We start from the raw sequence: 27,423 nt of genomic DNA, 5'->3' as shown, positions 1-27,423 counted from the left end.
AAACAAAATGCTATATTTCTTGCCCCGATTCTGTAGTTCGCAGAAACACCCCATATGTCGCCGTTAACTACTGTACGGGCACACAGTAGGGCGTAGAGGGAAAGGTGCGCCGTATGGTTTTTGGAAGGCAGATTTTGCTGGACTGGTTTACTTACACCATGTCCCATTTGAAGCCCCCCTGATGCACCCCTAGAGTAGAAACTCCATAAAAGTGACCCCATCTAAGGAACTACACCCCTTAAGGTATTCAAAACTGATTTTACAAACTTTGTTAAACCTTTAGGTGTTGCACAAGAGTTATTGGCAAATGGAGATGGAAAATTTGCCCAAAAATTTTAATTCTCAAATTTCATTTTAATCAATTTTTTCCAGTAACAAAGCAAGAGTTAACAGCCAAACAAAATGCTATATTTATTGCCCCGATTCTGTAGTTTGCAGAAACAGCCCATATGAGGCCGTAAACTACTGTACGGGCACACAGTAGGGCGTAGAGGGAAAGGTGCGCCGTGTGATTTTTGGAAGGCAGATTTTGCTGGACTAGTTTATTTACACTATGTCCCATTTGAAGCCCCCATGATGCACCCCTAGAGTAGGAACTCCATAAAAGTGAACCCATTTTGGAAACTACGGGATAAGGTGGCAGTTTTGTTGGGACTATTTTTAGGGTACAAATGATTTTTGGTTTATCTATATTACATTTTTGTGAGGCAAGGTTACCAGAAATAGAAATTCTGAAATTTCATCTCCATATGCCAATAACTCTTGTGGAACATCTAAAGGGTTAACGATGTTTGTAAAATCTGTTTTGGATACCTTGAGGGGTGTCGTTTCTTAGATGGGGTCACTTTTATGGAGTTTTTATTCTAGGGGTGCATCAGGGGGGCTTCAAATGGGACATGGTGCCAAAAAAAGGCCATAAAAATCTGCCTTCCAGAAGCCATACGGCGTTCCTTTCCTTCTGCGCCCTGCTGTTTGGTCATACAGCAGTTTACGCCCACATATGGGGTGCTTCTGTAAACTGCAGTATGAGGGTAATAAATATTAAGTTTTGTTTGGCTGTTAACCCTTGCTTTGTTATTGGAAAAAACTGATTAAAATGGAAATTTTGCCAAAGAATAGCTTTTTTGGCACAGTTTATTTTTTTTTTACACTGTTCATTTGAGGTGTTAGGGGGGGAATTTTTATAGAGCAGATTCTTATTGACGCGGCGATATCTAATAGGTCTACTTTTTTAAATTTATTTATGTTTTACACTATACTATCTTTTTATTAAAAAAAAAACATTTTAGTATCTCCATAGTCTAAGAGTCATTTTTTTTTTAGTTTTTAGCTGATTATCTTAGGTAGGGGCTAATTTTTTGCGGCATGAGAGGACGGTTTTATTGGCACTATTTTGGGGGGCATATGACTTTTTGATCGCTTGCTATTACAATTTTTGTGAAGTAAGGTGACCAAAAAAATACCTTTTTTTGCACCATTTTTATTTTATTTTTTTACCGTGTTCATCTGAGGGGTTGGGGGGGTATTTTTATAGAGCAGATACTTACGGACGCGGTGATACCTAATATGTCAACTTTTTATTTATTTATGTTTTACACTATTTTGTCTTTTTATAAACAAAAAAAAAACATTTTAGTATCTCCATAGTCTAAGAGTCATATTTTTTTTTTGTTTTTAGCTGATTATCTTATGTAGGGGCTCATTTTTTGCGGGATGAGAAGACGGTCTTATTGGCACTATTTTGGGGGGCATGTGACTTTTTGATCGCTTGCTATTACAATTTTTATGATGTAAGGTGACAAAAAAAAACTTTTTTTTGCACCGTTTTTTTTTACCATGTTCATCTGAGGGGTTAGGGGGGGTATTTTTATAGAGCAGATTCTTACAGACGTGGCTATACCTAATATGTCTACTTTTTTTATTTATTTTAGTTTTACTAAATAATATTTTTTTTAAATTTTTTTTTTGTTTTAGTGTCTCAAGTCTGAGAACCAGTTTTTTATCCGATTGTCAGTCGCTAAATTGGGATATCAATTTAGTACTCCATGGAAGTGTGGTACTCCCTGAAGCAACCAATAATGCAGAGGCCCGGATCATCGGGGCACGTGTCACACTGAGTAGTGGTGTCCTTCTGTATCCCCCTCCTGTGACACACTCTGCACCTTTTTTGGGTACATCCCTTCTTTCCAGTATGGGGGACCACACCTGGAAAGTGTTGGCCAGGGACGATCCGGGCGCCTCCAGTTCCCGAGGTATTCCAGCCTGCTCTTTCCAGGTCAGAAAAGATCAGGTCCTTGAGGACTGCCTCATAGAACTGAAGGAATATCCCTGTGTTGCCAGCGCTCCAGGACAGCACAAAAGAGTTGTACAAGGCAACCTGCACCAAGTAGACCGCAACTTATTTGTACCATGCCCAAGTTTTGCGCATGGTGTTATATGGCTTGAGGACTTGATCAGATAGATCAACTCCTTCAATATACCGATTGTAGTCGACGATACAATTGGGCTTGAGGACCGTTGCCGCGGTACCTCGCACAGGGACAGGGGTGATCCGTTGCCGCGGTACCTCGCACAGGGACAGGGGTGATGCCGTTACCATGAAATTGTGGACAGTACAAGGACATCCCTCTTGTCCTTATATCTGACCAGCAACAGGTTTCCACTGGTAAGGGCACGGGTCTCACCCCTGGGGATAGGTACCTGGAGGGGGTGAGCAGGGAGGCCGCATTGATTTTTCTGCACGGTCCCACAAGAGGACGTGGATCTAGCGGCGAGGGACTGGAACAAGGGGATACTAGTATAAAAGTTATCCACGTACACGTGGTAACCCTTATCTAGCAGTGGGTAAGTAAGATCCCACACAAGTTTCCCGCTAACACCCAGAGTGGGGGGACATTCTGGGGGTTGAATACGGGAATCTCGCCCCTCGTACACACAAAACTTGTAAGTGTACCCTGAGGTACTCTCACAAAGTTTGTACAGCTTCACGCCATACCTCTCCCGCTTAGAGGGAACATACTGGCGGAAAAGGAGTCTCCCCTTGAACCCAATGAGAGACTCATTAACCGCGACCTCCCTTCCAGGTACATAGGCCTGTACAAATTTGGCCCCAAAATGATCGATGACCGGCCTGATTTTGTACAGGCGGTCATAGGCAGGATCACCTTGGGGGGACATGCTGCATTATCTGAATAATGCAGGCATTTCCGGATGGCCTCAAACCGGGAGCGTATCATGGCCGTACTGTAAAGTGAGGTCTGGTAGAGGACGTCCCCACTCCAGTAATGCCTGACACTAGGTTTCTTGACTAGGCCCATGTGCAGCACGAGGCCCCAAAACGTCCTCATCTCGGCTGCACTGACCGGGGTCCAGCCAAAAAGGAGCCCGGGTGTTGAGCAACAAACTGTTGGGCGTACAGGTTCATCTGCTCCACCATCAGATTTACAAAGTGGTCACTGAAAAAAAGACTAACAAAGTCGCATTCAGTAAAGCCCACTGTGGAAATCTGGATTCCTGGTTGGCCTTTAAAATCAGGAATCACGGGTTTATAACGCCCTAGGGTATACAAGACAAGTTCACCGGCAGGGGGCTCCGGTGGATTTAACTGGTGGGCCGAAAAACTAGTACGAGCCCCAGAGCTGCTCGTACTAGGGTGGGCCACAGGGTCCCTAGCATGGCGGTCCCCGTTCTCCGCCTGGGGGGCTCATCATCATCGCTAGATGATGAGGACGCAGATGACAAAAGGAAAGTGGGGTCATCCTCGTCCTCACTGGGACTCTCGGAGTCGGAGGCTAGCAGGGCGTATGCCTCCTCGGCCGAGAACGTCTGGCGGGCCATAGGGGAGTGTGTGTCTGCGTGTGTATGTGCATGCGTGTAAATCTTTATTTGATGTGCGTGTGTGTGGGGGCACGGGTGTTCACGAACTCACCCTAAACCTAACAGACAAAAAAAAAAAAAGAAGAACCTCCCGCCCCTGCAGCCGGCCAATGAGAGTGATCCTGAGAGGTGATGTTGGTGTATTATCGCACCACCGATCACCATCCTGTTCCGGGTTATCGGGTCCCCAGAGACCCGAATAACCCGTAAACGCAGCAAACCGCAGGTCTGAATTGACCTGCGGTTTGCTGCGATCACCGACATGGGGGGGGGTCACAGGACCCCCCGGCGCATTTAGCCAAGGTGCCTGCTCAATGATTTGAGCAGGTACCGAGTTACGATCACCTCCCGCCAAGCGGCGGTGATGGGAACTATACATGACGTAACGGTACATCATGTGTTCTTAAGTACCGGTACGTCATGTGTCCGGAACAGGTTAAGGGGACTGTCCGCTATGAAGGTCAGTGTTAAGGGGCAGATTGCTGTAGAGGCCACTGTTAATGGGTTTCTACCACCACATTTTCACCTATTTAGCTGTCAGACACTAGCGATCTGCTAGTGTCTGATCTAGCTAACCATGCTATTGTAATCCCTTTCTCTGCAGCGGTTACCCTAAAAAACGTATCATGAATTCTGTACTCCTTTAGTGGCTTATATGTGTCCCTATTTAGGACTTGGTAAATCTAGGTATGTGTGTTGGACGTATTGTTGGTCCTAACACAATGTATTAATGTATTTGTATACAATGTTTTTAATTTTTGGCTTTGTGTTTCAAAATAAATTATAGATTTTAAAATCAAGATGTGCAGCCTTTGTATGCGGTTTTGCTTTCTCTCATTTTATAAGTGATTTCCACAAAAACCCGCCCCTTAACAGTGACCTCCATAGCAGCTGCCCCTTTAATAGTGACCTCCACAGTCCCCCGCCCCTTAACAGTAACCTCCACAGCGCCCGCCCCTTTAACAGTGACCTCCATAGCGGCCAGGACTTTATTTGTGACCTCCACAGTACCCCGTCTCGCTAACAGTGATTTCCACAATAACCTTCCCTCTTAACAGTGCCCTCCACAGAGCTCCGTTCCCTTAAAATGTGACCTCTACAACACCCCGCCCTCTTAACAGTGACCTCAACAGCACCCCGCCCCTTAACACTGACCTCCATACCGGACCGTCCCCTTAACTGTGGCCTCCACCATTCCCTGCCCCCTTAACAAAGATCTCCTCAGCGCCCGCCCCTTTAACAGTGACCTCCACAGCATCCCGTCCCTTTAACAGTGATCTCAACAGCGGCTGCCCCTTTATTAGTGACCTCCACAGTACCCCATCTCCTTAACAGTAATTTCCACAACACCCCGTCCCCTTAAAGGGTTTCTACCACCACATTTTGACCTATTTAGCTGTCAGACACTAGCGATCTGCTAGTGTCTGCTCTACCTAACCATGCTATTGTAATCCCTTTCTCTGCAGCGGTTACCCTAAAAAACGTAGTTTTATTGGTATGCTAATGAGCCTCTAGGTGCTATGGGGGCGTCTTTTCAGCACCTAGAGGCTCCGTCCACTCACCATTTCTGCTGCCCAGCGCGCTCCAGCCCGCCCCTCTCCTCTAGATTGACAGACTACTTCTCTGTATCTCGGCCGAATTCTCGCGCCTGCGCCGTGTGCTTCTGTATTCGGCGCAGGCGCAGTGACTGTCTCCCTGCGCCGGCATCTTCACTGAGCCTGCGCCGACTACGGCGCAGGGAGCAGTCCAACAGTCACTGCGCCTGCGCCGAATACAGAAGCACACGGCGCAGGCGCGAGTGGGCTGTCAATCTAGAGGAGAGGGGCAGGCTGGAGCGCGCTGGGCGGCGGAAATAGTGAGTGGACGGAGCCTCTAGGTGCTGAAAAGACGCCCCCATAGCACCTAGAGCAGTGATGGCGAACCTATGGCACGGGTGCCAGAGGCGGCACTCAGAGCCCTCTCTATGGGCACCTGCACTGTGAAAAAGTCTATGGTGTACCAATATGCCTTAGACTTTTCCTGCCATTCATCAGCGCAGGGCGCACTATGAACAGCACAGGCAACGCACTGAATGTAGGCAGCCTATTATAGCTAAATGATAAAGTACATGGAAGATACACTATACTGGACTGTAGTATTTAGGTTAAATTGCCGTGTTGGCACTTTACGATAAATAAGTAGGTTTTGGGTTACAGTTTGGGCACTCGGCCTCTAAAAGATTCGACATCACTGACCTAGAGGCTCATTAGCATAGCAATAAAACTACGTTTTTTAGGGTAACCGCTGCAGAGAAAGGGATTACAATAGCATGGTTAGGTAGAGCAGACACTAGCAGATCGCTAGTGTCTGACAGCTAAATAGGTCAAAATGTGGTGGTAGAAACCCTTTAAGGGGACGGGGTGTTGTGGAAATTACTGTTAAGGAGATGGGGTACTGTGAAGGTCACTAATAAAGGGGCAGCCGCTGTGGAGATCACTGTTAAAGGGACGGGCTGCTGTTGGGGTCACTGTTAAGGGGACGGATGCTGTGGAGGTCACTGTTAAAGGGGCGGGCGCTGAGGAGATCTTTGTTAAGGGGGCAGGGAATGGTGGAGGTCACAGTTAAGGGGACGGTCCGGTATGGAGGTCAGTGTTAAGGGGCGGGGTGCTGTTGAGGTCACTGTTAAGGGGGCGGGGTGTTGTAGAGGTCACATTTTAAGGGAACGGAGCTCTGTGGAGGGCACTGTTAAGAGGGAAGGTTATTGTGGAAATCACTGTTAGCGAGACTGGGTACTGTGGAGGTCACAAATAAAGTCCTGGCCGCTATGGAGGTCACTGTTAAAGGGGCGGGCGCCGTGGAGGTTACTGTTAAGGGGCGGGGGACTGTGGAGGTCACTATTAAAGGGGCAGCTGCTATGGAGGTCACTGTTAAGGGGCGGGTTTTTGTGGAAATAACTTATAAAATGAGAGAAAGCAAAACCGCATACAAAGGCTGCACATCTTGATTTTAAAATCTATAATTTATTTTGAAACACAAAGCCAAAAATTAAAAACATTGTATACAAATACATTGTGTTAGGACCGACAATACGTCCAACACACATACCTAGATTTACCAAGTCCTAAATAGGGACACATATAAGCCACTAAAGGAGTACAGAATTCATGATACGTTTTTTAGGGTAACCGCTGCAGAGAAAGGGATTACAATAGCATGGTTAGCTAGATCAGACACTAGCAGATCGCTAGTGTCTGACAGCTAAATAGGTGAAAATGTGGTGGTAGAAACCCATTAACAGTGGCCTCTACAGCAATCTGCCCCTTAACACTGACCTTCATAGCGGACAGTCCCCTTAACCTGTTCCGGACACATGACGTACCGGTACGGCAAATTGTCCCGGTACTTAAGAACACATGATGTACCATTACGTCATGTATAGTTCCCATCACCGCCGCTTGGAGGGAGGTGATCGTAACTCGGTACCTGCTCAAATCATTGAGCAGGCACCTTGGCTAAATGCGCCGGGGGGTCCTGTGACCCCCCCATGTCGGTGATCGCAGCAAACCGCAGGTCAATTCAGACCTGCGGTTTGCTGCGTTTACGGGTTATTCGGGTCTCTGGGGAACCGATAACCCGGAACAGGATGGTGATCGGTGGTGCGATAATACACCAACATCACCTCTCAGGATCGCTCTCATTGGCCGGCTGCAGGGGCGGGAGGTTCTTCTTTTTTTTTTTTTGTCTGTTAGGTTTAGGGTGAGTTCGCGAACACCCGTGCCCCCACACACACGCACATCAAATAAAGATTTACACGCATGCACATACACAAGCAGACACACACTCCCCTATGGCGGGGGAGTGTGTATATATATGTATATATATGTATATATATATATATATATATATATATATATACAGTATATATATATATATTTTTATTTTATTTTTTCTGGCACAAGTTTGGGATTTTCAACTGGTATATGCGTTCCCTCCCTTATCCTTTTTGCCCACAGTATTAAAGAACATTTGAGAAGAAAAGGCCCATGTCATTCTAGCTGCTTCTGTCTGGCCCAAAAAAAGCATCTTTTTCAGGTACCAATCTATCATCCAAGAATAGAAAAACTACATCTTGCAGCCTGGAATTTAAAATGTTCACCCTAAAAGCTAAAGGTCTGGCACGCAGAGTGATTAACACCAGGTTGGCAAGTCACTTCCAGGATTTATGCAAACATTTGGAATTGGTTCTGTTTGTAGGGTTCTCAGTCCAAAAAACTTCTTTCTATTCAATCTTAGATTTTCTTCAGACGGGCCTAGACAGATGTTTACATCCTGATACCTTAGAAGTTAAAATTTCAGCTTTGAGTTCAGTTTGATGAGAAGGCTGCAGTTCATCCGTGGATAATTAGGTTCTTGAAGGGGGTGGAGAGATTAAAACCTACAGTTAGAGCAACTGTTCCACCCTGGGATCTAAACCTAGTTCAGGCAGTTCTTACAGGTTAGAAAATACACTGCTCAAAAAAATAAAGGGAACACTGAAACAACACAATGTAAGTCAAACACACTTCTGTGAACTCAAACTGTCCACTTAGGAAGCAACACTGAGTGACAATCAATTTCACATGCTGTTGTGCAAATGGGATAGACAACAGGTGGAAATTATAGGCAATTAGCAAGACACCCCCAATAAAGGAGTGGTTCTGCAGGTGATAACCACAGACCACTTCTCAGTTCTTATGCTTCCTGGCTGATGTTTTGGTCACTTTTGAATGCTGGTGGTGCTTTCACTCTAGTGGTAGCATGAGACGGAGTCTACAACCCACATAAGTGGCTCAGGTAGTGCAGCTTATCCAGGATGGCACATCAATGCGAGCTGTGGCAAGAAGGTTTGCTGTCTGTCAGCGTAGTGTCCAGAGCATGGAGGCGCTCCCAGGAGACAGGCCAGTACATCAGGAGACTTGGAGGAGGCCATAGGAGGGCAACAACCCAGCAGCAGGACCGCTACATCCGCCTTTGTGCAAGGAGGAAGAGGAGGAGCACTGCCAGAGCCCTGCAAAATGACCTCCAGCAGGCCACAAATGTGCATATGTCTGCTCAAACGGTCAGAAACAGACTCCATGAGGGTGATATGAGGGCCCGACGTCCACAGGTGGGGGTTGTGCTTACAGCCCAACACCGTGCAGGACGTTTGGCATTTGCCAGAGAACACCAAGATTGGCAAATTCGCCACTGGCACCCTGTGCTCTTCACAGATGAAAGCAGGTTCACACTGAGCACATGTGACAGACGTGAGTCTGGAGACACCGTGGAGAACGTTCTGCTGCCTGCAACATCCTCTAGCATGACCGGTTTGGCATTTGGTCAGTAATGGTGTGGGGTGGCATTTTTTTTGGAGGGCCGCACAGCCCTCCATGTGCTCGCCAGAGGTAGCCTGACTGCCATTAGGTACCGAGATGAGATCCTCAGACCCCTTGTGAGACCATATGCTGGTGCGGTTGGCCCTGGGTTCCTCCTAATGCAAGACAATGCTAGACCTCATGTGGCTGGAGTGTGTCAGCAGTTCCTGCAAGACGAAGGCATTGATGCTATGGACTGGCCCGCCCGTTCCCCAGACCTGAATCCAATTGAGCACATCTGGGACATCATGTCTCGCTCTATCCACCAACGTCACGTTGCACCACAGACTGTCCAGGATAGGCAGATGCTTTAGTCCAGGTCTGGGAGGAGATCCCTCAGGAGACTGTCCGCCACCTCATCAGGAGCATGCACAGGCGTTGTAGGGAGGTCATACAGGCACGTGGAGGCCACACACACTACTGAGCCTCATTTTGACTTGTTTTAAGGACATTACATCAAAGTTGGATCAGCCTGTAGTGTGCTTTTCCACTTTAATTTTGAGTCTGACTCCAAATCCAGACCTCCATGGGTTGAAAAATTTGATTTCCATTTTTTTATTTTTGTGTGATTTTGTTGTCAGCACATTCAACTATGTAAAGAACAAAGTATTTCAGAAGAATATTTAATTAACTCAGATCTAGGGTGTGTTATTTTTGTGTTCCCTTTATTTTTTTGAGCAGTGTATGTAATTTAGATATCCCTCTCTGTATTTCTGGTGGCCATAACATCTGCTCGTAGAGTGAGATTCAGGCTCTGAAGATTGGTGAACCTTTCTTTACAATCTCGGAAGACAGGATTGTGGTAAAATTGGATCAGTCCTTTTTACGCAAAGTTGTCTAAAGTTTTCACAGATTAGAAGAGATTGTTCCCTCAATCTAAGAAAAAAAGTGCTTTTCATAGGCTAGAAGTGAGGCATTGTGTTCTGCTCTATTTAGAGGCTACTAAAGAGTGGAGAAAATTGGACTCTGTCTTTGTTTAGTTCCAGGGAGTTAAAGGGGTTATCCAGGAAAAAATATTTAGGACTTACCCTCAGGATAGGACATCAGTATCAGATCTGTGGGGATGCAACACCCTGGACCCCCACCAATCAGCTGTTAGAAGAGGCCTTGAGCGCCACAGTCTCTTCCATTTGTAAAGTTAATTTATTTTAGTAATTCAATAAAAAAAGTGAAACTCATTTTATAGATTCATTACACACAGAGTGATCTATTTCAAGCGTTTATTTCTTTTAATGTTGATGATTATGGCTTACAGCTAATGAAAACCCAAAAGTCTGTATCTCAGAAAATTAGAATAGTGTAAAAACGTTTTATACTGTGAACTCTTGGTTTCACAGTGTAATCAGCTAATCAACACTAAACACCTGCAAAGGTTTCCAAAGCCTTTAAATGGTCCCTCAGTCTGGTTCAGTAGGCTACAAAATCATGGGGAAGACTGCTGACTCAGATGAAACTAAATTTTGCATTTCATTTGGAAAGAGTCTGGAGGATAAGTGGAAAGGCACACAGTCCACGTTGCTTGAGGTCCAGTGTGACGTTTTCACAGTCAGTAATGGTTTGGGGACCCAAGTTATCTGCTGGTGTTGGTCCTCTGTGTTATATGAAGTCCAAAGTCAGCACAGCCATCTACCAGGAAATGAGAACACTTCATACTTCCCTCTGCTCACAAGCTTTATGGAGATGCTTTCATTTTCCAGCAGCACTTGGCACCTGCCCACACTGCCAAAAGTACCAGTACCTGGTTTAATAATCACAGTATCACTGTGCTTGATTAGCTAGCAAACCCGCCTGACCTAAATCCCCTTGGAGAATCTATGGGGTATTCTCAAGAGAAATATGAGAAACACCAGACCCAACAACACCACTATTAAAGCAACCTGGGGTTCCATAACTCCTCAGCAGTGCCACAGGCTGATCGCCTCCATGCTAGCCCGCATTGATGCAGTAATCCATGCAAACGGAGCCCTGACCAAGTATGCAGTGCATATACTGTACATACTTTTTAGTAGGGCAACATTTCTGTATTAAAAATCTTTTTAATTGGCCTTATATAATATACAAATTTCCTGAGATACTGAATTTTGGGTTTTCATTAACTGTAAATATACAAGAAATAAATGCTTGAAATAAACCACTTTGTGTGTAATGAATCTATAGAATATGAGTTTCACTTTTTGAATTGAATTACTGATATAAATGAACTTTTCGGTGATACTCTAAATTTATTTATGTGACGAATACCGTACCCTGACTGACGTCAGAAAACTACGTAGAGCCAACGAGATACGGTATGGTCACTGGTTACCAGGGCGTGACGTTACGCCTTCCTGGAAAAGCAGGTAAGGTCAGCTTGATACAGTTTACAAAGACACCTCCTGTCCACGCGGGCACAGAGAGGCAACAAGCTGAGAGAGCCTTTTCACTGCCCCGGGTATACTGCCACCAGTTTCTCGTTTAATATAAGCCCGGTCCACTAACGGGATTATATAAGGGAAAAAAAACAACCCGCGGTAGCTTATAGCTATGCCGAAACAGACGTGGGGATTTGCCTTAAGGGTTCACTAGATATAACACAATATACACAGAAAATATACAGTGCCTTGCAAAAGTATTCACCTCCCTTGACTTTTTTCGTATTTTGGTGCCTACCAACCTGGAATTAACATTGATTGTTTGCATAATTTAATTTACAGAACATGCCCACAACTTTGAAGATTTTTTTTTTTTTATTGTGAAGTAAACAACAAATAGGACAAAATAACACAAAAAGTCAATGTGCATAACTATTCACCTCCATAAAGTCAATACTTTGTAGAGCCACTTTTTGCGCCAATCACAGCTCCAAGTCGCTTTGGATAAGTCTCTATGAGCTTGCCATATCTTACCACATGGATTTTTGCCCATTCCTCCTTGCAAAACTGCTTCAGCTCCTTCAAGTTGGATGGTTTGCGCTTGTGAACAGCAATCTTTAAGTCTGACCACAGATTTTCTATTGGATTGAGATCTGGGCTTTGATTAGGCCATTCCAACACATTTACATGTTTCCCCTTAAACCACTCAAGTGTTGCTTTAGCAGTGTGTTTGGGGTCATTGTCCTGCTGGAAGGTGAACCTCCGTCCTAGCCTCAAATAACGCACAGAGTGCACAGGTTTTGCTTAAGAATATCCCTGTATTTAGAACCATCCATCTTTGCCTCAACTCTGACCAGTTTCCCAGTCCCGGCTGCTGAAAAACATCCCCACAGCATGTGTTCTTTGGGTGATGTGATGTGTTGGGTTTGCGCCAGACATAGCATTTTCTTTGGTGGCTGAAAAGTTAAATTTTAGTCTCATAAGACCAGAGCACCTTCCTCCATACTTTTTGGGAGTCTCCCACATGCCTTTTTCACAAACTCACAACGTGCCTTTTTGTTTTTAGCTGAACGTAATGGCTTTCTTCTATGGAGCGTACGGCTTTTTGTCGTCCTATGTACAGATACTCCAGTCTCTGCTGTGGAACTTTGCAGCTCCTCCAGGGTTACCTTAAGTTTCTGTGCTGCCTCTCTAAATAAATGCCCGCCTTGCTCGGTCCGTGAGTTTTGGTGGGCGGCCGTCTCTTGGCAGGTTCGCTGTTGTGCCATGTTCTTTCCATTTGGTTATGATAGATTTGATGGTGCTCCTGAGGATTATCAAAGAATTGGATATTTTTTTTTATAACCTAACCCTGACTTGTACTTCTCAACAACATTCTCCCTTACTTGTTTGGAGAGTTCCTTGGTCTTCATGGTAGTGTTTGGTTAGTGATGCCTCTTGCTTAGGCGTTGCAGCCTCTGCACCTTTCAAAAAAGGTGTGTATATGTAATGACAGATCATGTGACACTTAGATTGCACACAGGTGCACATCATTTCACTAATTATGTGACCTCTGATGGTAATTGGTTGCACAAGAGCTTTTTATGGGCTTCCTAATAAAGGGGGTGAATACATACGCACAAGCCAATTTTCTGTTTTCTATTTCTAAACAATAGTTTTATTTATATATTTTCTTATTTCACTTCACTAACTTAGACTATTGTATTCTGATCCATCACATAAAATTCAGATTCACAAAACATTGAACTTAAGGCTGTAATGTAACAAAACACGAAAAAAGTCAAAGGGAGTGAATACTTTTGCAAGGCACTGTATACAGTGGTCTGAGTGGTAAATACAGATGGCGTGGTACAAACAGGGTTAAGCAGAACAAAAGTCAATTTACCAGGTATAGGAGTCCTTGGGTTGTGATGAGTTCTTAGCTGTGGTCACATGGGAAGAAGTGATGTCAGCTGGTTGCAGGTCCCTCTGAACACATGGTACAATGTGACCTCCCTTCAGAGAAAGACACGCCCGCTTGCTGGCACAAGACTTTTAACCTGTAGCCGGCCCCTGCCCTCCCCTGGGAGGGGTCCACCCCCCTCTTCTGGGCTGGCAGCAATTGAGCCACAAAACCGATTAGGGCTCATGGCTAGACCAGAATGTCGCAGGGAGGTTGCTCTGGGACCAATGGATCCACCTGGGTTCCGGCTACCAGTAGAGTCCAAGCATGGTACCGTTATTTGGTTTCTGTGGGGAGATATGTATATCTCCCCTCCCTGGCATCCCACCACCAAGCTATGACCACGGGCCTGTTCATTGTGGCCACAGGGACACAAATCTGTATCCGGTTTATGCCTGTGATGGCCGGGCGATTCATAGTTCCATGATGTCTGATAATGTTCATTGAACTGGGGAATGGCCTAGACCCCCTGCAGAGAGTTTTTTTCTGTTCAATTACCTGGGTTCCTGGCTGGCTGAATGGAGGTGAGAAATTGTAAACAAAGGTGGCCTGCAAGAAGTTCTCTGCCAGTTGGCTGGGCTTTGAAGCAGTGCCCCCCTGTGGAGTTCACTACCTCTGCTATCTGACAAAAGATGGCTGGGGGAAAACATGGCTGACATAAAATAATAATCCATTTTCCTCACAATTGACATACACCTGTACATCACCTGTGTCCACCCATTCGGTCAGACTGCTTATTTTCCCTTCTTGTGGTAAGTTCTCCAGATGCTCAACAGAACAGGTCACTGGTGCTAGCTGAATATTTGCCATGTAACAACACAAACATAGAATGATACAGACAGGGCAATACAAAAATGAAGGTCTATTTCACATACAGGAAATGTTCTCACAATGGAGTTCCCTTGAACTTTCTGGAGCTTCAAAGAATAATACTAAATACGCATTGAAATATAAATAAAACATTATAAAAATGTAAATTCTTGTATTTCAAATACTCAGTGCTGAAGCAAATTATCTGTAAAGACACTTAACCAGGCATTAACCCCTTCACGACATCTGCCGTACATGTACAGCGGATGTAGGGTCTTTAAAGATGGCACTCTAACTAGTGGGTGCCTGCTGTTTCATACAGCAGACACCAGCAGCTAATGTCCGTGATCGGTGGTAATGCCGATCAGACATTTGACCCCTCAGATGCTGTGGTCAAATGTGACCACAGCATCTCAGAAGCCAGAAACCCAGGAGCGCGCACTTCATGGGCAGGAACGCTTCCCCCCAGCAGAGATAAGGTAAGGTGTTCCACTGCAGTAATGAGCCTGAGCCTGTACTAGGCTTCCAGGCTCATAACTTGCATATTACAATTCAGCCCAGCAGGTGGTAGCACTGAATTGTGATATACAGTCAGGTCCATAAATATTGGGACATTGACACAATTCTAAAATTTTTGGCTCTATACACCACCAAAATGGATTTGAAATGAAATATACAAGATGTGCTTTAACTGCAGACTGTCAGCTTTAATTTGAGGGTATTTACATCCAAATCAGGTGAACAGTGTAGGTATTACAACAGTTTGCATATGTGCCTCCTACTTGTTAAGGGACCAAAAATAATGGGACAGGATAATAATCATATATCAAACTTTAACTTTTCAATACTTGGTTGAAAATCCTTTGCAGTCAATTACAGCCTGAAGTCTGGAATGCATAAACATCACCAGACGCTGGGTTTCATTCCTGGTGATGCTCTGCCAGGCCTCTACTGCAACTGTCTTCAGTTCCTGCTTGTTCTTGGGGCATTTTCCCTTCAGTTTTGTCTTCAGCAAGTGAAATGCATGCTCAATCGGATTCAGGTCAGGTGATTGACTTGGCCATTGCATAACATTCCACTTCTTTCCCTTAAAAAACTATTTGGTTGCTTTTGCAGTATGCTTTGGGTCATTGTCCATCTGCACTGTGAAGCGCCGACCAATGAGTTCTGAAGCATTTGGCTAAATACGAGCAGATAATATTGCCCGAAACACCTCAGAATTCATCCTGCTGCTTTTGTCAGCAGTCACATCATCAATTAATACAAGAGGACCAGTTCCATTAGCAGCCATACATGCCCACGCCATGACACTACCACCACCATGCTTCACTGATGAGATGGTATGCTTAGGATCATGAGCAGTTCCTTTCCTTCTCCATACTCTTCTCTTCCCATCACTCTGGTAAAAATTGATCTTGGTCTCATCTGTCTATAGGATGTTGTTCCAGAACTGTGAAGACTTTTTTAGATGTCGTTTGGCAAACTCTAATCTGGCCTTCCTGTTTTTGAAGCTCGCCAATGGTTTACATCTTGTGGTGAACCCTATGTATTCACTCTGGTGAAGTCTTCTCTTGATTGTTGACTTTGACACACATACACCTACCTTCTGGAGAGTGTTCTTGATCTGGCCAACTGTTGTGAAGGGTGTTTTCTTCACCAGGGAAAGAATTCTTCGGTCATCTACCACAGTTTTCCATGGTCTTTTGGTGTTGCTGAGCTCACCGATGCGTTCCTTCTTTTTAAGAATGTTCCAAACAGTTGTTTTGGCCACGCCTAATGTTTTTGCTATCTCTCTGATGGGTTTGTTGTGTTTTTTCAGCCTAATAATGGCTTGCTTCACTGATAGTGACAGCTCTTTGGATCTCATCTTGAGAGTTCACAGCAACAGATTCCAAATGCAAATAGCACACTTGAAATGAACTCTGGACCTTTTATCTGCTCATTGTAATTGGGATAATGAGGGAATAACATACACCTGGCCATGGAACAGCTGAGAAGCCAATTGTCCCATTACTGTTGGTCCCTTAACAAGTGGGAGGTACATATGCAAACTGTTGTAATTCCTACACAGTTCACCTGATTTGGATGTAAATACCCTCAAATTAAAGCTGACAGTCTGCAGTTAAAGCACATCTTGTTTGTTTCATTTCAAATCCCTTGTGGTGGTGTATAGAGCAAAAAATATATAGAATTGTGTCAATGTCCCAATATTTATGGACCTGACTGTAGCTATTTCTGTTTAGGATAATGGAGAAAATTCCATTACCCTATACAAATTGCAATATGATGATCCACTTCTGGTGGTCCACTTGGGGACCTAAAAAAAGCTAAAAAAAAAATATATATAAAAATCCAAATTCCCCCTTTTTCCCAAAATCAAAATACCTAATAAAAAAAATCCTGGGTAAATCAACATCATGGGTAGGGATGAGCGAATTGACTTCGTATGAAACATCCGAAGTCGATTTGCATAAAACTTTGTTTCAATACTGTGCGTAGCAAGCGCTCTGTACAGTATTAGAATGTATTGGCTCAGATAAGTAATAACTTCATAAATTGATTTCTACTGATACCACTTGAAACCGAACCAAAGTTCGGGAATTTTTTTTTTACAATAGAAATCAATTTATGAAGTTATTACGTGGTCTCGGAACCAATACATTCTAACACTGTACAGAGCGCTTGCTACGTTCAGTATTAAAACAATGTTTTATGCAAATAGACTTCGGATGTTTCATCCGAAGTCTATTCGCTCATCCCAATTCATGGGTATTGCCATGTGCGAAAACTCCCATACTATTAAAATATAAAAAAACGCATCCCAAAAAATTTGAATAAAAAGTGATTAAAAAGTCATACACATCCCAAAATGGTATTAACAAAAACTACTTTCATAAAAAAAGTTATGGGGGCCAGAATGAAAGCTTCCCACTACATTCCATGCAATATTAAATGGTGCCATTAGAAAGTGCAACTTTCAAAAAAATAAGCCCTTATACAGCTATGTGAACAGAAAAATTAGAAAAAGTTATGGCTCCAGGAAGACAAAGTGAAAAACGCAAAAATGGAAAATTGCTTCATCAGGAAGGGGTTATCCAATGTCATAAACAGCCCCCCATGTGCCGGCCCCTCCCACGCAATATACTTTCCCCGCACCGCCGCTTCTCCCTGTACACGAATGAAACCATACGGTGTCGGGGGGAAGGGAGAAGCCAATGGCAGGCGGGGACGAGCCTCCCTAGCATTATGGGTGACACTAGGGAGGCTCGTCCCCGCCTGCCATTGGCTGCTTCCCCCTGACACTGGATGTTTTCATCCGTGTACAGGGAGAAGCAGCAGCAGCACTGCGGGGACCAGGAGCAGTGCCGGGAGCAGGGTAAGTATATTCCGCGTGAGGGGCCCCGACACATGGGGTGCTATTTATGACATTGGATAACCCCTTTAAAGGGTATCAGTCAGCAAATTTGTACCTAAAACTGGCTGACCTGTTACATGTGCACTTGGCAGCTGAAGGCATCAATGTTTGTCCCATGTCCATAAGTGCCCTCATTGCTTAGAGGCTCTGCTCTCTCTGCAATTGTCTTACCCTCTACACTTTGTTTGACAGGGCCAGGTGCGATGACGTTTTCACTGCCTGGCCCGTCAATGAAAATTCAGAAGGTGCAGCAGTTGCAGAGGCAGCAGATCTTCTAGGTGGAATGGCATTGCCCCCGTCCCTTTCTACAGAATAGAGCAGTCTGTTGTGCTATTTCATTCAGAAAAATATATAATATAATAATGTAATATGTTATGTATACTGATTGGTCTGATGGAGGCCAAAAGGACACTCTTTTGGAGGCTTATGGATACAGTACATTTTACATGTGCACCTGGACTTTACCAGCCCATATTGCAAAAGTACCCTGCAGGCACAGCGTGAAAGTAGCCTTAGGGCTCATTTAGACGGCCATATGTTTTTTTCCGCATTTTTGCGGAACAGGTGCGGACATATTCATTTCAATGAAACCGCAAAAGATGCAGACAGCACACCGTGTGCTGACCGCATCTGTTGTTCCATTCGACAGACCCGCAAAAAATATAGAGCATGTCCTATTCTTGTCCGCAATCGGATTGCAGACATGAATAGGCATTTTCTACGAGAGTGGCGGCAGTGTGCGGTCCGCTAACTGCGGAATGCACACGGGCCGGTATCCGTATTTTGCGGATCTGCAATTTGCGGACTGCAAAACACATACGCCGTCTCTCCCTTATGAACTCTTACCCTCACCTACATCTAGCTGCTTTGAGGCAAGAGTGGTATTAGGATTTCTCCAGGAGTATGGAGCAACCCATTAAAAGTGACTATGCGTATTAAAAGGGAACCTGTCACCTGAATTTTGGGTATAGAGCTGAGGCAATTGCGGACAAGAATAGGACATGCTCTATATTTTTTGCGGGGCCGCGGAACGGAACAATAGATGCGGACAGCACACGGTGTGCTGTCTGCATCTTTTGCGGTTTCATTGAAATTAATATGTCCGCACCTGTTCTGCAAAAATGCGGAACAAAACATATGGCCGTCTAAATGAGCTATGGGGACTGGATATTGCGGATGTGCTAGCTCAGCTCTATACACAAAATCCCAGTGACAGGTTCCCTTTAAAAGGGTTTTCAGAGAATTTAATACTGACGACCTATCCTATGAACAGGTCATCAGTATCTGATGGGTGGGGGTCCAACACTTAGGACCCCCACCGAACAGCTGTTTGAGAAGGCACTGGTGCCCCTGTGAGAGCCGCGGCCTTCTGTGGTATTGGTATTGAGCTCAGCCCCATTCACTTTTATGGAGAGGAGCTGCTTCTGGGCCACGTGACCAATGAACATGTTGTCACATGGCCTAGAAAAAGCTGGAGAAAATTGCTGCGCTACTGTCAGAGCTGCTGCCTTCTCAACCAGCTGATCGGCGGCGGTCTTTGCTGTCAGATACTGATGACTAGAGATGAGCAACTTTCATATTTTGAAATTCGTTTGAGTTTTGTGGTAAAAGCAGAATTGCGTTATGGATTCCGTTACCACAGACCATAATGCAATTCTATGACGGAATGAATAACGGAATGCCTTTAGAGGCATTCCGTTGTTCATTCTGTCATAATAGAAATCTATAGGCTGCAAAATGGATCCGTCCCGTTTCTGTTATGCAGGGGAGTCCTCTCCTGACGACCTATCTAGAGGATCGTTCATCAGTATTAAAGTCTCGTAAAACCCCTTTAAAATAAAGTGGATCCTGAAAAATGTAATTAAAATTCTTTTGTTTTGCACAAATTTAAAAGGTAGAAGTCAGAAAAAGTAATGCACAAATTCCAAAGTCTGAATTTAATGCTCTGCGAACACTTTATTACACAAAGTACATTCAGTTTCTGAAAATAGTGTTCTAAACAGTGTAACCATCTAAAAATAAGACATCCCAATAACACCAAAACAAAAATTAAATATATATATTTTTTTTATCTTTTACAATTTTAATTATTTTGGACGCTATATCATATCGTGAATTTAAAAAAATAGAAGAGATTTAGCAGCTTTGCATTTTATGTGGCACACAACTTTGTACTGCAATTAGTAGTGACCTTGAAAGGCATGAAGATAATAAATTGGCAATTAAAGTGCTACTGGAGAAGCGGAGGAAGGCCATAAAACAAATGGAGAACGTTCAATGAACCAAAAACATAAGAATTACATTGTCTAAGAAGTTTCCTATAGTGATAACAAAAGGGGTTCTGAATGTTCACGTACGGACTACAACTGCACTCATAAGGGAAAATAAAGAAAACATGACACTTGTACAGCCCACAGAGACTAGTACAGTTACAATTAAATACACAATCTTAAACGTGCTAAAGGGCCAAGGGCTGAGTGGAAGTAGAGGTTTCAGGAAGAAGATACTGGCACTGGTGGGATAGTGGGTGCTGAATACTCTTCTTCAGAATCTGAACCGTCGTCATCATCCTTTTCATGGTCGCTGCCTTCTGTGCTTAGTCTGTCAAAACCTTTTCGACTATATCCTTTGTGACTTGCAAAGAAAGTTCCTAAATTGAGGCCTCCGCTTCCTTTGCCTACAAGAAAAGACGTGACAGCATTAGAAACTCCTCTTGTAAAGGCACAGTGCAATGGTCAAAAATAACAGATTTGATAAAACTTGTGTGATCCTTGTAGGTCCCATATACATCACGGTTTTATTTCTCTACATTTAGAGAGGACACCTCCTGAAGTACACACTAAACGTGTCCATAGGGGTCTCTTTTGGACTCTGTCTGGTGTACGTTATTGACTGCAAAAAAAAAAAAAAAAATGTATGGAATAGCGCGGTATACAATTTTTAAATGGATGCCTCTGGGTGATATTATTCCACTGTATTGCATCTGTCAAAGGGAGTCTGTCACTGACTTTTCACTAATAAGACTACCAGCGATGGCCATCAGTACATGGTATCTGCATTCTCCACATACATGTATGTAATCTGGGTGTTCAGTGAATATCCAGGAAAATAGCTTTTATTCATGTGCAAATAGGATCCCAAGTTCCCAGCTGGATGAGCTTTCCTCTCAAAGTGCCCAAGCCCGCAGCTTTTCCCCAATGTCCGCTCCTTGCCTAACCTCGCAAGCCCTTCTCCCCGCTACCCCTGACGTCACATTGATGTGTCTCCAAAATTTCACGCAGGCACCCCGTGCTGCGCATCTGCCACCTGCACGCTACATTCCCTTTTATGGGCTATTGCCTCAGGAATATGTTCTGTGCAGACACTAAAGCAATAGTCCTCAAAAGGGAATGTAGCGCACGGGCGACGGGTGACTGTGCAAGATTTGAAGACAGATCACTGATGTCAGGGGAGAAGGTGGGAAGCCTTGGGAGGTCAGTGGGAGAGCAGACATCTTAAATGACATACAGGTATGTTGAGAATACCTATACCATGTATTGATGGCAATTGCTGGTAGTTTTAGTAGTGAATAGTCAGTGAAAGACTCCCTAAATGCATGTGTCAGGAGCTTTTCATGAAATATTTATTAAAGGGGTATTCCGATCACATTAAGGGAATTCCAGCATTAGTGGAGCGCTGTACTCTGCTACCTCCGGAACTCCCACAGAAATAAATGGAGCGGCCACACACACATGTCCGACCAGCTGCTCGGTTCATTTGAGGGGGGTACAGGACCCCAATTCTTGCAATCTGTGGGGGTCCCAGCAGTAGGACCTCCACCAATCTTATAGTTATCCCCGATTCTGTGGATAGGTGTTAACTGAATGTAACCGGAATACCCCTTTAAGAAGATGCCATTATAGCCTATAGTTGACTGGTGCCTACTGTTACCTATAGGTTGTATTTCCATCAATTTAAAGAAAACAAATTGAACAGCCCAAGGTATACCATATTTTGTGCCCTTTAAAATACACTCCCACTTCCCACCCACCCAAAGTGGGGGGAAAATGTAAGTGTGTGTTATGGGGTGAATAGTAATGAGCGCTTCCATTTAGGACCGGGGAGCACTCCCAGTGTGGGCTATGTACTCTCCGCTTCCTGGTCTTCCTCAGCCGCACTCTGTGCTGTGACCTGCCTACAGCGTGTGGTCACTGGCCCGCTCTTTGACCCCACACTATGTGATCAGGGTCACAGCACAGCGCGACAGGAAGAGCACTGGATCGTTTCTCATCTTACACAGTGAATAGAAGCCAAAACCGCAGTGTGAGGATAGCCAAACGTCGACTGAGGCAAGTAACGTATACCAATCTCTAGTAGACTGGCAGATAAAGGTTTGGGACTAAAATATTGATGACCTATCCACAGTATAGGTCATCACTATCAGAAGGCCTGAGATCGGACACTCAGTACCCTCACCAATCAGCATTTATCTGCAGCTGTGTGAGGTTCCAGGAGATGGAACCCCTCATCTCTGTACAGTGAGCAGTGGGCGTTCTTAAAGGCTATATAAACTTTTTTATGATTGCATTTTAATCACTTTGGGCTAAAAATAATTTTTGGTCTTTATAAAAAATACTGAGCCATTCTGTCACAAAGGGTTAATTGTTTTTCTAAATGTGTGAATTGTATTTTCACTTTCAGCCAGTCATCTAACCCTTATCTGTAAATTACTAAAAGGCCATAAACCCTTATTTAAGCTACATTCTTATCAGTAAGATAAGAACTGAGCTATAATGAGTGTTTATAAGGTCAGAGAGCAGAGATAAGGAGCCTGTCAGCTCCCTGACTGACGGAGCAGAGAGAAAATACAGATCCTGCTAGTAGAAAAACTCAAAGCAGTGCAGGAAAAACGGCTCAATATTTTTAATAAAGACCAATGGAAAAATTATTTTTAGCTCAAAACGAGTACTATGCAATAATAAATAAAAAAATTGCCATTGGTATACAGAGCTTTTAAGTACTGCCCTTTAGTACTTGAAGAGGAACATCAGGAAACCCCTTTGATACGCCAATGCATTTAAAACACACTTGATTGAAAACATCCTACAAATTTGTGTTTATGAATACTAGAGTTGTGCGAAGCGAGCTTCGGTTGAATACTGTACGGAGATTAGTTTCTGTACAGTATTATAATGTATGGGCTTCAATGAGCCGAAGTAAGTTATTCATGAAGTCGCGCGTGACTTCGCTGAATAACTTCGGTAGTTGATTTTTAAAGTGGAAAACCACTTTAAAACTTGAAACCGAATTCTGCTTCGGTTCTGACTAGTACCTCGGAACTGAAGCCGAGTTTGGTTTTAAGTTTTAAAGTGTTTTTTTCACTTTAAAAATCAACTACCAAAGTTAGAGGGAGTGGAGTAAAGCTGGGCATACGCATTTAATAACCGTCCACCAAACAGCTCTCTCTCTCCTGACTCCCTAACAACTCCTCTATACACATAAATGAGAGTAGATGTATTCTATGGTGTGAGCGGAGAAAGCTGCTGCCAGACACCTCTGGCGGTGGCTTATCTCCTGGAAGAACAAAAAAAATTGGGTAAAAATATAAATTTTCACCCCATCCTTCTCGGCAGGCTCGGCCAGCAATACACTAATGTTATGTGTGCCATTACCACATGACTGCAGCAGGCTCAGTCTGGGTGTCTATAGCCATTGAGGTACATAGGTCTGCATAGGAGCTGTAAACACAGATGCTTCTTAAAAAGGACCTGTCACCACAAAATACAATGCAATCTGAAAGCAGCATGTAATAGAGCAGGAGGTGCTGAGCAGATTGATATATATTTTTTTTGGGGAGAAGATTCAGTATAACCTGAATTTATACATTTATATCTTTGCTTTTTCCACTTCCTGTGAACAGTTATCAGTGTCTGACAGCTATCTCCACATACACTATCCCTGATCACATCTCCTACCTGTACACAGCTGTTCACAGGAGGTAGATAAAGCAAAGATATAAAATGTATCAATCTGCTCAGCTCCTCCTGCTCTAACATGGTGCTGTCAGATTGCATTGTATTATGTGGGGATAGGTCCTCTTTAAGAAGATAAACTCTCATTAATCAAGACTATTTGCAAGTCATCATGTTTTTGTGCATTGGAGCAATTGATTGTGAGTGTTCCCGAGCCTTTAACTAACACTTACTCATACCTTGACATGACATTTTGCCAAAATCCTGCCAGCAACTGCATGGTTTCAGCCTCCCATTCATTTCAATAGGAGCCAGCTCTGAGGATCGCACAGCGGCGGTTTAAAGGGAATGTTGTCACCAGTTTTATGGTGTTCTAAGGGCAATATAAACTAGTGACAGATCCCCTTAGCAAAAACGCTGGGTCACTTTCTTTAATTGACCCAGACGTTTTGCTAAAATGTTGTGCTACACCGCTCCAGCGCATGCCGAACGGCTCCCCATAACATGAGCTCCTGGCTTTCCCCGCCACCTGCGGCTGATTCATATGGATAAACCTGTCAATCAGAGGCAGGTGGGCAGGGAGAGCTGTGAGCTCATGAATATCAGGACTGATTGGCATGTGCTAGAGCTGTTACAACCTAGCAGCATAAACCTGGTGACAGATTCTCTTTAAAGCGGCAGAATGCGCCGGGAAAGGACATGTTTCTCGGCGCGGCTGAATGGGAGGCAGAAGCCACGTGGCTGCTGGCAAAACTTCAGCGCCAGTGTCTGCACCAAAGTTCTACAGCAAGTGTCGCTGTGTCAACATACTGTGACAGTGCAGCTGCTGGAGAGCCATATGAGGGCCATTGAAATGGCGTATCTCACCCAGAGGAAGCTGGGTGAGAACAAGAGACTTGAGGAAATAGGGTTTGTATCCACTAGGCTGGTAATGAGAGATAACTGGCAGCTGAGGAGCTCGGTGAAGTATGAGCTGAGCTCCTCAATCAGGGCTCCTAGTCTGGGGAAGAAACAGGCTGCGCCAAGGCCTGTGTAGGGTAGGCACAGAGTTGTGTTTTGGGGAGCTGGGTGGTAGACCCAGATCCGGATAGAGAGGGAAACCACTGTGTAGTTAGCGGTCAGACGGCCTAGGACTTATGTTTATGGGTTATGTTTTGACTGCTGTAAAAGTGACAATAAGGCCCCTTTCACACGAGCGAGTAGTCCATGCGGGTGCAATGCGTAATGCGAACGCATTGCGCCCGCACTGAATCCTGACCCATTAATTTCAACGGGGCTGTGTACATGAGCGTTGGTTTTCACGTATCACTTGTGTTTCGCGTGAAGATCACAGCATGTTCTATATTCTGTGTTTTTCACTGGCCCCATAGAAGTGAATGGGACTGCGTGAAAATCGCATCCGCAAGCAAGTGCGGATGCAATGTGTTTTTCACGGATGGTTGCTAAGAGATGTTGTATGTATACATTCAGTTTTTTATCACGTGCATGCAAAACGCATTAAATCGCATTGCACCGATGCGATAAAAATTGAACGCGATCGCATACAAGACTGCATGAACTTGCTTGCGAAAACCTTGCAATTTTCACTGAACGCATCCGCAAAGTATCCAGACCTAATCCGCTCACGCTCGTCTGCAAGGGGCCTAAAGCTGGTTGTGGCCAGTTTGCACCCAAATCTGCAGTGTTGGAGTGGCTTGTGGAGGTGTGCCAACCATCTAAGGTGAGAAGACGGCGATCCTGGAGAGCTAAGTGACCCCCAAGTTGTCACAATACCCCAATAGTTAGTTAACTTATCACCCCTAATATATAAGGATTCTCTCATAAATGAACAGATTAGTAATGATTGTGGCAATAGAAACTTCTTCATCAGCAGATACATAAGGCGGCTATATCACATCCTTTATATAGAATATTTCTATACCGGCCTCCTGCCCCAGCAGAACCAACTACCACAGTGCAGCACAATATACTGCCCCAGCAGAACCAGATACCGCAGTGCAGCACAATATACTGCCCTAGCAGAACCAACTACCACAGTGCAGCACAATATACTGCCCCAGCAGAACCAGATACCACAGTGCAGCACAATATACTGCCCCAGCAGAACCAACTACCACAGTGCAGCACAATATACTGCCCCAGCAGAACCAGATACCACAGTGCAGCACAATATACTGCCCCAGCAGAACCAACTACCACAGTGCAGCACAATATACTGCCCCAGCAGAACCAACTACCACAGTGCAGCACAATATACTGCCCCAGCAGAACCAACTGCCACAGTGCAGCACAATATACTGCCCTAGTAGAACCAACTACCACAGTGCAGCACAATATACTGCCCCAGCAGAACCAACTACCACAGTGCAGCACAATATACTGCCCTAGTAGAACCAACTACCACAGTGCAGCACAATATACTGCCCCAGCAGAACCAACTACCACAGTGCAGCACAATATACTGCCTCAGCAGGACCAAATACCGCAGTGCAGCACATTATACTGCCTCAGCAGGACCAACTACCACAGTGCAGCACAATATACTGCCCCAGCAGAACCAACTACCACAGTGCAGCACAATATACTGCCCCAGCAGAACCAACTACCACAGTGCAGCACAATATACTGTCCTAGTAGAACCAGATACCACAGTGCAGCACAATATACTGCCCCAGCAGTACCAACTACCACAGTGCAGCACAATATACTGCCCCAGCAGAACCAACTACCACAGTGCAGCACAATATACTGCCCTAGTAGAACCAGATACCACAGTGCAGCACAATATACTGCCCTAGTAGAACCAGATACCACAATGCGGCACACTATACTGCCCCAGCAGTACCAACTACCACAGTGCAGCACAATATACTGCCCCAGCAGTACCAACTACCACAGTGCAGCACAATATACTGCCCCAGCAGAACCAACTACCACAGTGCAGCACAATATACTGCCCTAGTAGAACCAGATACCACAGTGCAGCACACTATACTGCCCCAGCAGTAGCAACTACCACAGTGCAGCACACTATATTGCCCTAGTAGAACCAGATACCACAGTGCAGCACAATATACTGCCCTAGTAGAACCAGATACCACAGTGCAGCACAATATACTGCCCCAGCAGTACCAACTACCACAGTGCAGCACAATATACTGCCCCAGCAGTACCAACTACCACAGTGCAGCACAATATACTGTCCCAGCAGTACCAACTACCACAGTGCAGCACAATATACTGCCCCAGCAGAACTACCACAGTGCAGCACAATATACTGCCCCAGCAGAACCAACTACCACAGTGCAGCACAATATACTGCCCCAGCAGAACCAACTACCACAGTGCAGCACAATATACTGCCTCAGCAGAACCAGATACCACAGTGCAGCACAATATACTGCCCTAGCAGAACCAGATACCACAGTGCAGCACTAAATACTGCCCTAGCAGAACCAACTACCACAGTGCAGCACAATATACTGCCCTAGCAGAACCAACTACCACAATGCAGCACAATATACTGCCTCTGGGAAATCAAATCAAATACCACAGTGCAGCACACCCCACATTATGAAGCTGTATTATCATCCGAAGGACGGCAATATCAGTGAATTCAGAAGGGCTCCTGCATCACTGGCCAGGTGCATAAGTACCTAATGCTGCTATATTAATTAATGCTGAAAGCATCAGATCATTATGTACC

At 44.6% G+C, this 27,423-nt stretch overlaps 1 protein-coding gene across 4 annotated transcripts in view; it reads right to left on the bottom strand.

The window, feature by feature from the left end:
- Positions 1-19,698: 19,698 nt before the first annotated feature.
- PAM (peptidylglycine alpha-amidating monooxygenase) overlaps positions 19,699-27,423 on the bottom strand; it is a 190,600-nt gene continuing 182,875 nt past the window's right edge. For 3 of the 4 annotated variants that reach the window (XM_040421587.1, XM_040421588.1, XM_040421589.1), the window contains one exon: positions 20,259-20,443. In XM_040421587.1, the coding sequence (XP_040277521.1) occupies positions 20,259-20,443 (185 nt within the window). Of the gene's footprint in view, positions 20,444-27,423 lie in introns of all 4 variants that reach the window. The other variant, XM_040421586.1, reaches the window with a different exon arrangement.

The sequence above is a fragment of the Bufo bufo genome, chromosome 2 (assembly GCF_905171765.1).
Source record: "Bufo bufo chromosome 2, aBufBuf1.1, whole genome shotgun sequence".
NCBI lineage: Eukaryota > Metazoa > Chordata > Amphibia > Anura > Bufonidae > Bufo > Bufo bufo.
Note: the sequence above shows the minus strand (reverse complement) of the source record. Positions and strands in the feature narration are given on the sequence as shown.